The 14,435-nt window shown below is 31.6% G+C and overlaps 1 protein-coding gene across 4 annotated transcripts in view; it reads left to right on the top strand.

Annotated features, from left to right (window-relative positions):
* Positions 1 to 14,006, top strand: part of LOC114342489 (putative fatty acyl-CoA reductase CG5065) — a 269,687-nt gene extending 255,681 nt beyond the window's left edge. For 2 of the 4 annotated variants that reach the window (XM_050648570.1, XM_050648567.1), the window contains one exon: positions 4,668 to 4,926. In XM_050648570.1, coding sequence (XP_050504527.1) covers positions 4,668 to 4,800 — 133 coding nt within the window. In that variant the 3' untranslated portion in view covers positions 4,801 to 4,926. Of the gene's footprint in view, positions 1 to 4,667; positions 4,927 to 13,783 lie in introns of those variants that run through there. The other 2 variants (XM_050648569.1, XM_050648568.1) reach the window with 2 other exon arrangements.
* The last annotated feature ends 429 nt before the right edge of the window (positions 14,007 to 14,435 follow it).

The following is a 14,435-nucleotide window of genomic DNA, read 5'->3' as shown; positions in this document are numbered from 1 at the left end:
TAGCACAAATTTGTGTATCCCGGTATTCTCTTTCCTCAACTTTTTCTGGTGACACTTCTTGAGGGTGGCAATTTCTGCATTGTTTGAGGCAATAACAATTTTCAAAATTTTTAACAATATTATGAATTGTTTGTACGCACGGAATTGGTCTCCCCTCACAAAACACAGAAAATAAATCTACACACTGTTGTCCGGAATTACCACTGTAAAGCCATTTTCTTGTTGTAGCCTTTTCTGCTGGAATATAAATTGACATGGTAACAAACAGAACAAAACAGATCAAAATAGAAACTCAAATTAAAAACATACATTGTATCGTCTTAAACAACCACGTAGAATTTGAATAAATGAAAGAATTGCCGCAAAATGAATTGGCACAAAATGAATTGGTGCGAAATGGGGTGCAATAAGTTACATTTCAAGAAGATATCGTTGTTTAAAATGACATTTTAACTGTTAAAGATGTAACTGAAAAAATGTAGGTATCTACTAGTTCGGATAATAAAATATGTTATTAAAATCACTTTGTCACATAGGCGTAACCATGGGGGGTTTTGGGGGTTATAACCCCCCCTCCATTGGGATGTACTTTGAGCTCTATGCGCTTAACACCATACCCTTCAGAGACCTTCCAGTAGTTGTAACCCCCCCTTTTAGGTAGTTGTAACCCACCCCTTAGGATCATCCTGGTTACGCCTATGCTTTGTCAATTTTTCTCTTTCCACGATTATTAGTCTCTTTATTGCATAGTAATATAAATTATTGCAATCACTGAGTACGTAGTTGGTGAAAAAAGAATCCTATTAATTAATAATGAATAAGTAAAGCTTAAAGCAATTAACAAGCAAGGATTTTTAAAAGAATATTCAAAAACTAAAGAAATAGCCACCTCTATTTTGAAGATGAAATTATGACTATGCTACACTCTTCTTGTTTATAATACATGTCTAATAAATTATCATAAGAATCCAGGGCTGATTGAATTTGGGAATCCGGCAATGAAATTGATACTCGTTAATGATTACACATGCCGCCGACACTTTTAATGTTTACATGTCTATAAATTATAAAAATATCGTTTATATGTAACTTACTGCATGTGGGTATTGCCATTTTAAGACCCTATCTTTAATCGGCAAGTTAACAACAGTGTATATTCAACGAGTATTATTGGTTATTACTTATTACGCATGAATACAGACTTGTGATGTTATTGCGTATATCAATAGTACCTTTATTTTGATATTTTATAACTTTCTGTAATTAAAACATTACGACATGAAAAAATGTTGATACTAGTTTGAACTAATGTACAAATCCAAATATGGACAGTCGTTGGTGCCTAATTATGGAATAGCGGATTAAGTGTAAGTGAGCTAGCTCATTATGATTGTGCTGGTCCAGAGTTTCATACATGGATCTGTGATGTCTGCAAGTGAATTAAGCTACTTCTTTCATATTTCATAATTTTCTTACTTAAATTTATTTGATCTCAGATGTTTATGTCTATTTTCGTTATTGATATGTTGGTTTATGCCTATATTCCATATATGGGTACCTATTCCATATTTGGTTACTCATTTGGGATTTTTTTTTGTTTGATTTGTTCTTGATAATTAAGATATTTAATAGAAGGCTTTTAATTACTACATAAAAATGTATGACTGATGTTTCATAACATTAAATTGTTTTCATTTCTATAAAGGTATTATTTTATATTCCCAAAACAAAATGGTATTCCATAATTGGCGACTTTCCTCTACAGTATGTCTAAAATTGGCCATTCACCTCTCCGTGGTCAGTACCTGGTCATTTTGGGGGTGCCTGCCGCTAGCCCATTTTTCTTCTAGATTTAGGTATATATGTTACCGGCCAAACCCGATTTCAGGAGAAACTAGTTTGGCCTAATCCAAACTAGTTTTTCCTAAGCGCGTTAGGATAGATAAACTAGTATGGCCTAGGCCAAACTAGTTTGTCCTAGACCAAACTAGTTTATCCTGATATAATAAAGACTCACACTTCAGGATAAACTAGTACGGCCTAGTCTAAACCAATTTAGCAGAGTCGAAAGTAATTTAGCGAACATGTAAGGACTTTAACATGCGGGGAATTCCCAAATCACGTCCCAACAGGGATGGTAAAAAAATTATACATCGTTATACTATACTGTCTCATAAATATGATACATCGAATGAAGATATTGATACATGCTACTATAGATCAATATATTCTTGTGTAATTAAATAATATAAAAAATAATAAATAAAAGGATGAGGTTTTCTCCAAAAATTAAAAGAAAAGATACACTTACGAATAAAATCGAGTACGAATTAATATTGTTTTCACCAATTTTCAAAAAATGTAGAGACGTTGAATTATCCACGTCCGTTTGTTCGTCCGTCCATCCGTCTGTCTGTCTGTCCGTGAACTTAACCTCTCCGTCATTGTACCAGATAGAATGACAAATGAAGTGTCAATTGAAAGCTTATAATTCAAAGATGGTACTAAAGGTGAGAAATTTGACCTAGGCTGTTTGGTTTGTCCGTCCGACCGCGAGTTATTTATTTATTGAGCCGTGCTAGTTCTCTGAATTACTTTCTTGGCTTCTTGGCTTTTTCCCTTTATGAGTTTGCCGTTTTCGTCTTCCATAGCACTCTATTCTCCCAGTCGCCATCTCTGAGGTCTCTATCTATCATAGCATTTCCTATGTGGGTTTTTCATCTCACAGCAGGTCTTCCTCTCCGTCTTCCTCCCCGCGGGTCCCAGTCCAGTAATCTTTTCGGCCACCTGTGCTCCGGCATTCTTTGTAGATGCCCGTACCATTTCAGGTCTCTACTTTTACTACCACAACTTTTTTGTAATTAAGCATTCTAATTCTATTCTGTCTCATATTTCCTCTGTTCTTGCTCTATCCTACCTGGTGATTTGTAGACACCTTCTCATAAACTCAAATTCAGCTGTTCGTATTTTATTTCGTATTATTGTTGTCACTGGCCATTATTCGCTCTTGTAGGGTAATATTCAGTACTATGCCCTGAAAAATCCTTTTTTGTTTTCTTTAGTTAGAGTGTTCTTCCATATCACTCCATGGAGTGCTTTCGTAGCTTGTTTTCCCAGTACTATTTTCATTTATATATCTTTCATACAAGTGCCGTCTCGGTTTATCATTTAACCTAAATACTTAAAAGTCTTACAACTCTTAATAGTGTCTTCTAAACTTACATTTAAATCAGCAACCAATCTGTAATCAATTTAATCAATTATATACTTTCGACTAGATTAAATTGGTTTAGACTAGGCTAAACTAGTTTATTCTGATATAAAAACATACACTTCAGGATAAACTAGTTTGGCCTGAAGTGTGTGTATTTATATCAGGATAAACTAGTTTGGCCTAGGCCAAACTAGTTTGTCCTGAAATCGGGTTTGGCCGGTAACATATACATTGCTAAATACAAAAGAAAGCTTATTTTCTTTACTTTAAAATTGTGTATGTATTGTAAAAATTCCTATTATTTGACATATTCTACGTGTCGGACTTATTAAAATGCCCAGTTGGTGATAAATAGCAGTCTGATTTTTGCATGAGAGTTTAATGTAATGAGAGTGCAACAAATCAATCGGAAGTTCTGCCCGACATAATACATCTGACGTTTTTGTAGTATGACGTTCCAAATTTTTAACCAGTTCCACAATTAAAACTGTCCCTGTTCTAGTGTTCTCATATATCAAAGATTGTCCGACTAGACACCGTTAAGCTAAACAAATTTTCAGCTTGCTATTAATCAACTTTTTTTGGTACGCGGGATCCAGACATACTCCTAAATGTACAAGAAAAAAGTTATAATGAGAAATTTAAAAAATAATCGGTAAAAAATAAAAAATCGTTAAAAGTATAAAACTTTGAAACCCATAACTTGCTTTTAGGCCATAAAATGGCCTATAAAGTTGCCTTTCGGCAACTATAAATTCTAGAGACTTCTACCAAACGTCGTTTTAGAGATAAAGGATATTGTGAAGCAATAGCTTTACATATATCCTCGTGGAAGTTTTGGGACAAAAAACAAAATTGCTTTCTTTCGCGTTTTTTTTTATTGTTTTTAATATATTTATGTAAAAAAATATTTTTTACTTTAGTTTAAAAGGTGATATTTCGATTGTAAATATAATCTGCAACAATTCTTCTGTAGACGTGTTTGTACCAAAAGTGCATAGAACTCACTCTAATGCACCCTGTGCCTAGGGACTAATTCACCTCGTTCTCAAAAATGCACCCCTTTAAATGGTAGCACTCCGCGGATTTTTCATATTTAGAGGGCCACTGACCATATGAAACAATAAAACCCCGTTAACATTGTAGTTCATTTCTAAAGTACATAATCAATAACCTATTATTCGATTCGCTTTCAATAGTGACACAATTTAGAGTTAAGGCAGTTTTTGTCTGTATTTCTTCTCAAATTCAATAATGGAGTTTATTGGTGTTTTGTTTTTCTTTAATATTTGAAATGGTAATAGAATAAGATATTTAAAGTATTTAAAATGACAGCCATTACAAACAAACATTGATTTTTACGAACACACTTTTTTAAAAAAGTTTATCTGGCGGCCATCGTTGTTTGATGCTAATATATAAAATTAATTTTAATAATAAATTTCATTTTTAGGTATTGGCTGGCAGAAGTAATATTTAAAACGATCCTCCTTACTGTATTTTTGTGGATTTTTATGTATAAATTGAATTTTTTTAATTTAGCGACTATTAAAACTATTTCTTATTTTAACAGTTTAAGTTCATAAAAAGTATATACATATATATATATATATATATATATATATATATATATATATATATATATATATATATATATATATATATATATATATATATAATGTAAAAAACTAAAAATATATATGTGAATATTATTATTTATTTTATTACACATTTTCCTCATCATCCCTTGAGCCCTTATCAGGATGTGGTGACGCTCTAAATAAATTGGTCATTTCAGAAACATGAGTAAATTTTTGACAATATTTAATTCTCTTCATAAATCTATTTTTTATGTGTCAAGTAGAAACAACATCAATCTCGACTTGTAATGAACTGCAGCTTACATCAAAAACCTATTCCATTTAAAAACCACATGAGTCATCGACTGATGTTGTTGCTGCGCGGATGCCAGTGTATGTGGCCTGATGTTTGACTACATGCAAAATCTTCAACTTTCAATTATTTCTGTGCAGGAGACTGTTTATTTACGTCAACTAATCTACAAGATCTTTGGAATTCATAATATGCACAAAAAAATTAGGGGATGTTTTACACCTACCACGAGCGTCAAGCCCGAAAGTGCCCCAATGAAGTTGTTTCATTTCTTGTAGATTATGTCAAGTCTGAAGAATATTTTTGAATTTAAAAGTGGTGGCCTAAACATTATAAAAACATATACTATCTATATAAAATTATAAATAAAAATAAAATAATAAATTAATACAATAAAGTAGATACACATTTATTGAAACAATGTAACATTTTGCATTTTAGTGCTTCAAATAGTACCTAAAGATATTGATATTGCTACTGTAACAAATCAACAATGGCACAGTATATTATATAGGTCCCTCTTTATACTGTGACAATGGTACCTAATTTATTATACCTCCGAGTTACAGAAATAAGCAAATTTCTATACCAAATAAATAACATACAGTTTGTTAATACCCTTTCGTATTATTCTATGAACGATGGGTGGATATTGACCATCAAATACGGAGAATTGTTTGAATTCTGCACTTGAAGACAATAGAGAGATATCGAAACTCGGAGTTAAAAGTTCCTTTATTACAGGATCTTTTAATAAAGGACAAATACAGGACATGTGTAATGAGAGTTATCGAAAAGCAGTTTTAAGGGATCTTTTATTTTGACAAATGACATTAAATATTTTTGTAAATATAAAATAAAAATAACCTATAAAATTCTATTTGTAATCTCGTATAAATAAGACCATAGAAGAGTGAATAAGACCTTATTATAGAGATAAAAATTAAAATAAGAGTAAGAACAAGACAATTAAGAATAAGATCATTGAAAAGAGTAAAACGTTGAATTTAATTATTTTGTCATTTAAAGAACAACATAACCCATAATACTTAACATAAACCATAGTACAACATGAAAGTGAAATTAGAAATACTATGTTATAAGGGAGTTAAGGAGTTGTTAAATACTTTTGCATATTATGGGTATACGAAATGGAGAATTTATGGACAATGTATCTGTTAGGGAGCAGTTGAAGTGCTGTGTAATTAATCACAAATTGCTTCAAGAGCTGTTATTGAAAGAACATTTTGTATTTTGAAGAGAATATTTCCAATATTAATATGTGTAATAAGATGCAAGTTATATTTAAAGAATAATATGAGCTTGTTCAGTTTTACTAGTTTTACAGTTTCATTGAAATTTGCACTAACAAATATGAAGGTGGTGCGATTTAATGGAACAAGCTTTGTTGTTTATTTGGGTTTATATTTATGACTGCCGACACTAAATCCATTCGCCAAATCGAACATGCTGTGGCAGTACATTTTCAAACAGGAGCAAATCTAGTGCAACTACATTTTGTGTGTGTTTGTTTGTGGTAAAATTATTCGCAATTTAAGGCAAGTTTAAATGGTTAATGTTGATAATTTTATTTTTATTGGACTGCAGTTTGCTAGTAAAGTTATAAATAAATAGGTATAGTATATATATAGTTTAATATTGGTGTCTGATTTTAAGTATTTTATTATTAGCAGTTTTTTAATAAATTTATAAATACATATTAATGTTTGATTTTACGTATCCTTTAAAATATGTTATATCACTTTCCGTTAAAAGGACTTCCACAACTAGCAAAAATGTATGAACAATTTGTTTTAACGGGTTTTGTAGAACCGTTGATACACAGATGCGTTGCAGAGCACATATAGAAAATTAAACAGATTGTGGATGAGTGGAATGCCCTATACAAAGCTTGAACGCCACAAAAGCGACTAAAATCCAGGAAAAGCTTCCTTGGAACAGTGCAGGATGAGTATTTTCCTCTTCCCTAGGTTCAATGAACCAGACAATCTCTAGACCTAGACTTTAAAACACGGAAAACTATAAATAGGATAAGACCAGGGGTCGCTCCAGTAAAATCAAACATTATAAAATGGAGGAAAATAGACCAAGCTGATGTGAACTGTGACTATGGAAAAATACAGAATATGGAACATCTTCTTACATGCAGAAACTATCCTTGTACCCTCGAAGATTTGTGGCTCGGCAACAAAGATGGAGCCGACATAGCCCAAAACTGTGTTTTAAAGGACAAAAATAATAGATGAATTAGCTTTATGGTGGATGAATTATTTTGACAGTATATTTAAATAAACAAAAGCTGATGGCACGAAAGTGTAATACTTTTGGTTCAAAACGATATAGATTCTAATACATCAAGGATAAAAAATTTCAAAAATAAATACTTAACCACTTAAATCTTTGTTTTATTGTATGAACCCGTTTATATTTTAATACCATTTATGTTATATATCTGTTGAATTGAACTCTACCTTTGAATGCAGAATTTGAACAAATCCTAAACTTTTCCACAATGTCTCAAGTATGATACTTGTGCATTCAAATTAATTGAAATTAGGAAGGTACATCTTATATATCTGTAATAAAAATATTTATTTCTATACAAAAATGTCTGGAGTTTAAATGAGTTGTAAAGAAATTCTATGTCTGATTATTGTACCTAATTATTAAACACTAAAATTATTTACAAAAATTATATTTAAATTCCTGTTTACAAACTTTTTCTAATAACTCAATGGTCTTAAATATTCTTTTTTATATTGATTTGGGTCAAAACATTAATAATCTATATCTGAGAATAAACTGTTATTCCTTTATTTAGGAGTTCTTTTTAATAAATAAAACTTCAACTTAGATCAAAAATATCCAGATGTGATAAAAACATAAATAAAAGTGAAGTTAGACGACTTTCTTTTCTTGTTTCTTCACATAATTTGACAAATATGTCACATTTTTGACACGTTACGTCAAAATACAGGATCCTTTATTAAAAGATTTTTGTCCTTTATTTTTCCTTAAATACAGGCGGCCTGTATTTTATTACAGGACAAAAATAAAGGATGTGATACTGCGCTTGCGTATATGTCAAAATAAAGGATCTTTTATTAAAGGACGATGTTAAATGGGGTTTCGATATCTCTCTAATAACGACGCTTCCGCAGGTAAAAAGATTTAGTGACAAATAAGTCAGAAAATAGGAAACACATTGTGAGATGTATAATAATAAATAAATTAAAAATTCAGCAAAACTGCGTAGAACATCGTAAATTATCAAAAAAAAGTATTTAAAATTGGATAGAAAATATACATGAGGTATAAAAAAGTATCAAATAATCGAAAAATGTGCTAAAATGCAAATATGTATAATGCAAAATTGTAAAGAAATTTTTTGTTTATTAAAATAAGGTTTGGACAACACAACACAAAAATTAAAAATCTCACTGTTTAAAATGTTTGGATGTCATCCTCCTCGGCGTTTGTCCTCCTCTAGGTCATTAAGAATCCATAGGCTATGTCCAGACGGTGGTAGCAGAGTCTGAATGCTCTTCGGCGTTCAGTTACCAGAAAGTGACAGGCTACCCCGGTAAACTCCATGAGCTGTATGGGGTTGATGACTTCCAAAACTCCTCATCCGGTCGAGGAATCAGGAACATGGACTGCTTAGGCACTTCAGAAAAACTCCAGGAACAGGAATCCTCAGCGTAGTTGATTAAAATGTTGGGCGCCTCATAGGGGCACATTATAATCCATTGGATTGACCTATTCATTGATGCTCTAAATGGCCCGATGAGGCAGTCGGACGCTGTGTTATGCTGTGAAACAGCGTCTTCATTTCTTTACATAATAATATACAATGTAGTATATTTATAATATTATACAATTCGTATAAATAGGTATAATATAATTCCTTAAATTATGAAAATAAGTGGTTGATGAATAAAACTCTAGGCGGGAGCCCTAACGACGACAACGACTGAGAGATCAGCTCTCGAACTTCGAATTGATATGGGTGAATCGAAAATCTATCGCCTATCGTTATAGTTTTTTGAACAGAGAAACCAGGTAGTGGGGGCGATTTTCAGACGTCCAGAAAACGTCCGTATTTCGTCCAGTAGAAGGTCGTCCAACATCGGACGTCCGAAGGACGTACATATTTAGTAAACCGAAGGACGTCCAAAGGACGTTCATATTTATTCCACCCGAAGTACGTCCAACGTCCATGGACGTTAGGACCAAAAATGGACCTATTTTGGACGTCCAGAGGACGTCGTGTGCTATTAGGGTTAGGTCTATAAAAAGGTAAGGTAAATATGTACGTATTTACTAAAAAGTATGTTTTAGTTAGTTTATAAAAAAAGTTAATTATATTAAATAATGATTAAATAGAGTAAAAATATTTGATTTTTGTGTTCTCTTAAAAAAATTTAATTTATGTTCTTAAATTTGACCCTCCTAGGATAAATACTACACTGTTCGAGTGAAAGGAGCAGATCATTATCTGTTAACAACTATAAACCGTTTATCCCTTTTCGTAAAATCCGTGAATTGAAGGTCACCGACCATTTGTGGCACCTTTAAGAAGCTCTTTTTCTTTAACATTTTATTAAAATACAGGGGCAATAAACAATAATCCACACTCAAGACGTGGTCTGAAGGCAGGCGGCAGGTATCGACAGCATGCAAAACACAACGTGACACAACCGAAGGCCGGCAATTGCAACAAGGGTTGTAAATGCAGGTTTTTTCTACTGATAAACATTACCATTATAAAAATATACTCTAATCTCTTTATATAGAGAGAAATAATTAGGTCATTAGGTGAATGTATAATGTTAAAATTGGTATCCGTTTGAAACTACATTCTACATTCTGTTAAAATTTTAAAGCAAAAAATATAGTTTCATTCTTCACATCTTTATTTATTTCAATGTATATTTTATTCGAAATTGTTTGGTTAAAATTATTACTACCAAAAAAGCAAGACCAGCAAGACTCTTGCAGCAAGACCAAGACCAAGAACAAGACCGGCTAGTGCAAGACCAAGAACAAGACTGCCTTTTAGCTGCAAGACCAAGACCAAGACCAAGCTTGCAAGAACAAGACCAAGACCAAGACTAGCCTGGTCTTGGTCTTGTTCTTGTTTTGCTCATCACTATGGGCACTCAATAAGAAAGGAGTCCCTGGCGAATATGTAAAGATTGTGAGAGATATGTATGAGGGAGTAACGACTAGTGTTAGGACAGGTGTGGGAGAGACTGATAAATTTCAGGTGAAAGTAGGACTGCACCAAGGCTCGGTGCTTAGTCCTTATTTATTCTCATTAGTTTTGGAGCAGATAACAGCGAAACTACAGGGTAGCATTCCATGGTGCCTAATGTATGCTGATAATATAGTGTTAATAGGAAATAGTGAAAGAGACTTAGAACAAAAACTGGAACAGTGGAGACAAGCTCTGGAGGAAAAAGGTTTAAAACTTAGTAGGACAAAAACAGAGTATTTAGAATGTTCATTTAAAGATGGAGTTACTACAAATAAAATGGTATATTTGGATGGTGAAATGATTGTGAAAAGCAATAGTTTTTAAGTACCTACGGTCGGTATTACAGAGTAATTGAGAAATAGATGGAGATGCATGTAGTGGAATTAGGGCTGGATGGATGAAGTGGAAAGAAGCGAGTGCTGTGTTGTGTGACAGAAAAATTCCAAATGAAGCTGAAGAGAAAATTCTATAAAACAGCCATAAGACCGGCTATGATGTACGGAACTGAATGTTGGGCACTGAAAAAGAAAGAGAAACAACGAATGCGTGTGGCGGAAATGAGAATGCTTAGATGGATGAGTGGAGTGACAAAGAAGGATAAAATTAGAAATGAGTATATTAGGGGAAGTTTAGGTGTGGCACCAATTGATGCCAAAATGAGAGAGCATAGGTTAAGATGGTTTGGTCATGTTCAACGTCGAGACGTTAATCACCCAATACGAAGAATAGCTGAAGTGCAGATTCCTGGAAGGAGTAGGAAAGGAAGATCAAAGAAGACCTGGAGGGAGACGATAAGGCAGGACATGTTGGTAAAGAGGATTAACATTGATATGACCCAAGATTGAATTGTGTGGAGAAATGCAATTAGGGAAGCCGACCCCGCATAGGGATAAGGCAAAGAGAATGATGATGATTAATTAATAAAAAAAAGAAGAATTGCTTTTATTTTGTTTATTTAATTATATTATAGTTACTTATAGTTACATATAGTTTCACCACGCTAACATTTCGAATAAAATTTTATTGTGGCACGTTACCTACCTATTTAAAAAGGAATTTTTATGGCTTTGTGGCACTGACATCAAAAAAGGTTCTCCATCCCTGCTATAGACTATAATACGTACAACTCTTGACATTTTTCATTAATTTTGTGGCAGCAAACAAAATAGCGGCGCCATCTAGTGGTATGAGTTGATAACCACAAACTATGCATTTAAAAGAAAGGTATTTTTATACGATTAAATAAAACTTTTTACTATCGTTAGTTTTATTTACATACTCTTTTATTAAAAGATTAAAATATTTATCTATAAAAGTTTTGTGACAATTTGTATATAATTTTGAAATAAACACACACAAATTTACACACTCTCTTGTATATAATTTTGAAAATACCTTTTAAATATATCATTAATTTTATCTGAAGCTCCCTTTATAAGTTACACCTAAATTTCACACTATAAGGTGTATTATTAAAACCTTTAGCCCTAATAATAGAAAATAAATTTTCTATACAGTCTTGGGTTAGCCTTCTTGTAAAAAAATTTCAGCTAAACACCCTCTCACCGGGGTGAATGTGAGCAAAGTAATACACTTTTTTGTGTAAAAATACCAACACAATTTACCAAGATTAGCTAGGTATCCAAAAATTAACAAAATTAAATTTGTATGTTTACGTTGGGAAAACGTAGTTATCAACTTGAGCCGGCAGAGGCGCTAGTGGCAACGAGCTGCCAGTTTTCTGTGGGAGTTGGATGTATTATAGTCTATATTTGCCAGAACACACTTAGCCGTATTTTTCGACCATTAGCCGAAATCGGTGTTTGATCGCAATATTAGCGTGTCTACTTAAGTTGGAAACATATGGAAAACTTTTTTATTATTCATTTTACGAAAAAAAGTTATTCTTTATAAAAAGTTATGCATGCTCTAAACTCTAAAACCTAAGATTCAATCATCAGATATCAAATTTTGTCAATATATACGAGGTATGTCAAAAAATATGAACTTCGTTCAAGAGTAAAGTATTGTCCTTTTCATGATCATTTTTCAGTGCGTAACAAATGATAGGAAAAAGGGTAAGTCCGTGATAATACACATTTATGACATTTATTCTAACATAACATTTTAGTTAAATCTGACAGTTGTCACATTTTATTTTTAATATGGAATAAAAACAAATCAAATGTGTTTCTTGCATTTATAAAATGGTATTTTCTTTGATTTGTATAGTCTTATAAATTATACAGATTATATTTGTAATATTATTATCTAATTAAAAAAAAAATTTATTATGAATAACTAGAATAAATGTTATAAATGTCACCGACGAAATGTAATCACCGACGTGCCTTTTTTCTGTCACATACAATTTAATGCGTTAGAAAGAAATCGAAAAACTGTGACGCACTGAAAGATGATCATGAGAAAAGAATACCTTTATTTCTGTCAATATCGAAAATTCTTATTATAAAAAGTTGTTTGGAAATAAAAACTAAGATCAAATATGCAATTACATGCTTCAAATTGGAAAAAAATATTTTCCAAATTTTTCTCAAATTTATTGATACTAACTTCGGTTTTATTTATTACACATACGATAACTTTTTTATTATTACTTTAACGAAAAAAGGTATTCTTTATAAAAAGCTCTGTATGTCCTAAGACCGAAGTTGCAACTATCAGATATCACATTTTATTAATTTTATACGAGGTATGTCAAAAAATATGAATTTCACTCAAGAGTAAAGTACCTTTATTTTTCACAATATTGAAAACGGTTATTAAAAAAGTTGTTTAGAATTAAAAACTGTGTTTCAATATGCAATTCCTTTTAATTGAAATGTTGTGAAATATAAAGGTACTATAATGTTGAGCGAATTTCATATTTTTTGACACACCTCGTATAAAATTAATAAAAGTGAATATATCATGCTTGTATCTTAGATTTTAGACCATGCAAACCTTTTTATGAAGAATAACTTTTTTTCGTAAAATGAATAATAAACGAGTTATCATATTTGTAATAATTAAAAACGATGTTCGGTATCCATAAATTTCAGAAAAAATTTAAAAGATTTTTTTTCAATTAGAAGCATGTAATTGCATATTTGATCTTAGTTTTTAATTCCAAACAACTTTTTATCATAAGAATTTTCGATATTGAGAGAAATAAAGGTACTTTACCCTTGACCGAAATTCATATTTTTTGACATACCTCGTATAATATTGAGAAAATTTGATATCTGATGATTGAATCTTAGGTTTTGGGGCATGCAGAACTTTTTATAAAGAATAACTTTTTTTCGTAAAATTAATAATAAAAAAGTTTCCCATATGTTTCCAACTTAAGTAGACACGCTGTATAAAATTAATTTTAATAATTACATTTTTAGGTATTGGCTGGCAGAGGTAATATTTAAAACGATCCTCCTTACTGTATTTTTGTGGATTTTTATGTATAAATTGAATTTTTTTAATTTAGCGACTACTAAAACTATTTCTTATTTTAACAGTTTAAGTTCATAAAAAAAAAGAATGTGTGTGTACTTTGTAAGCACGTAAGAAGTTATACTTCTATTATATGATTTCTTAAAAATAAATATACTTTAAACAGTTTGTTTTAATTTTTTTTTAAACACCAAACTAATTTTGTGCTTACCGCTTAAAAAAATAAAAAAAAAAGTATAGGTTTGCTCCGGATTCGAACTCAAGACCTCTCGATCTCTGGCCGAATGCTATATCAAATACGCTACGAGGACTGTGTCTGTATCGGTTCGGACGTACCTAATGACAATTCACGGTAACAAACAGACAAGGTGAAGTATAAGAAATATACAATAAAATGTTTTAATAATACTCATCTTACTCCTGAGGAAGACAAATCCAAAGACACAAAAATTATAATAAATATATTTACTAAAAACACTAATATATTCTTTTTGCGCCTTTTCTTGCACTGATATATTTATATACTTCGTCTAATTTACTAACCGTTGCACGTCATCCGCGTCATAGCCTGTGACGTCGCATGATACCAACACGAAA

Source organism: Diabrotica virgifera, chromosome 4 (genome assembly GCF_917563875.1).
Source record: "Diabrotica virgifera virgifera chromosome 4, PGI_DIABVI_V3a".
In the NCBI taxonomy this organism is placed as follows: domain Eukaryota; kingdom Metazoa; phylum Arthropoda; class Insecta; order Coleoptera; family Chrysomelidae; genus Diabrotica; species Diabrotica virgifera.
This window is presented reverse-complemented; position numbering and strand designations above follow the sequence as displayed.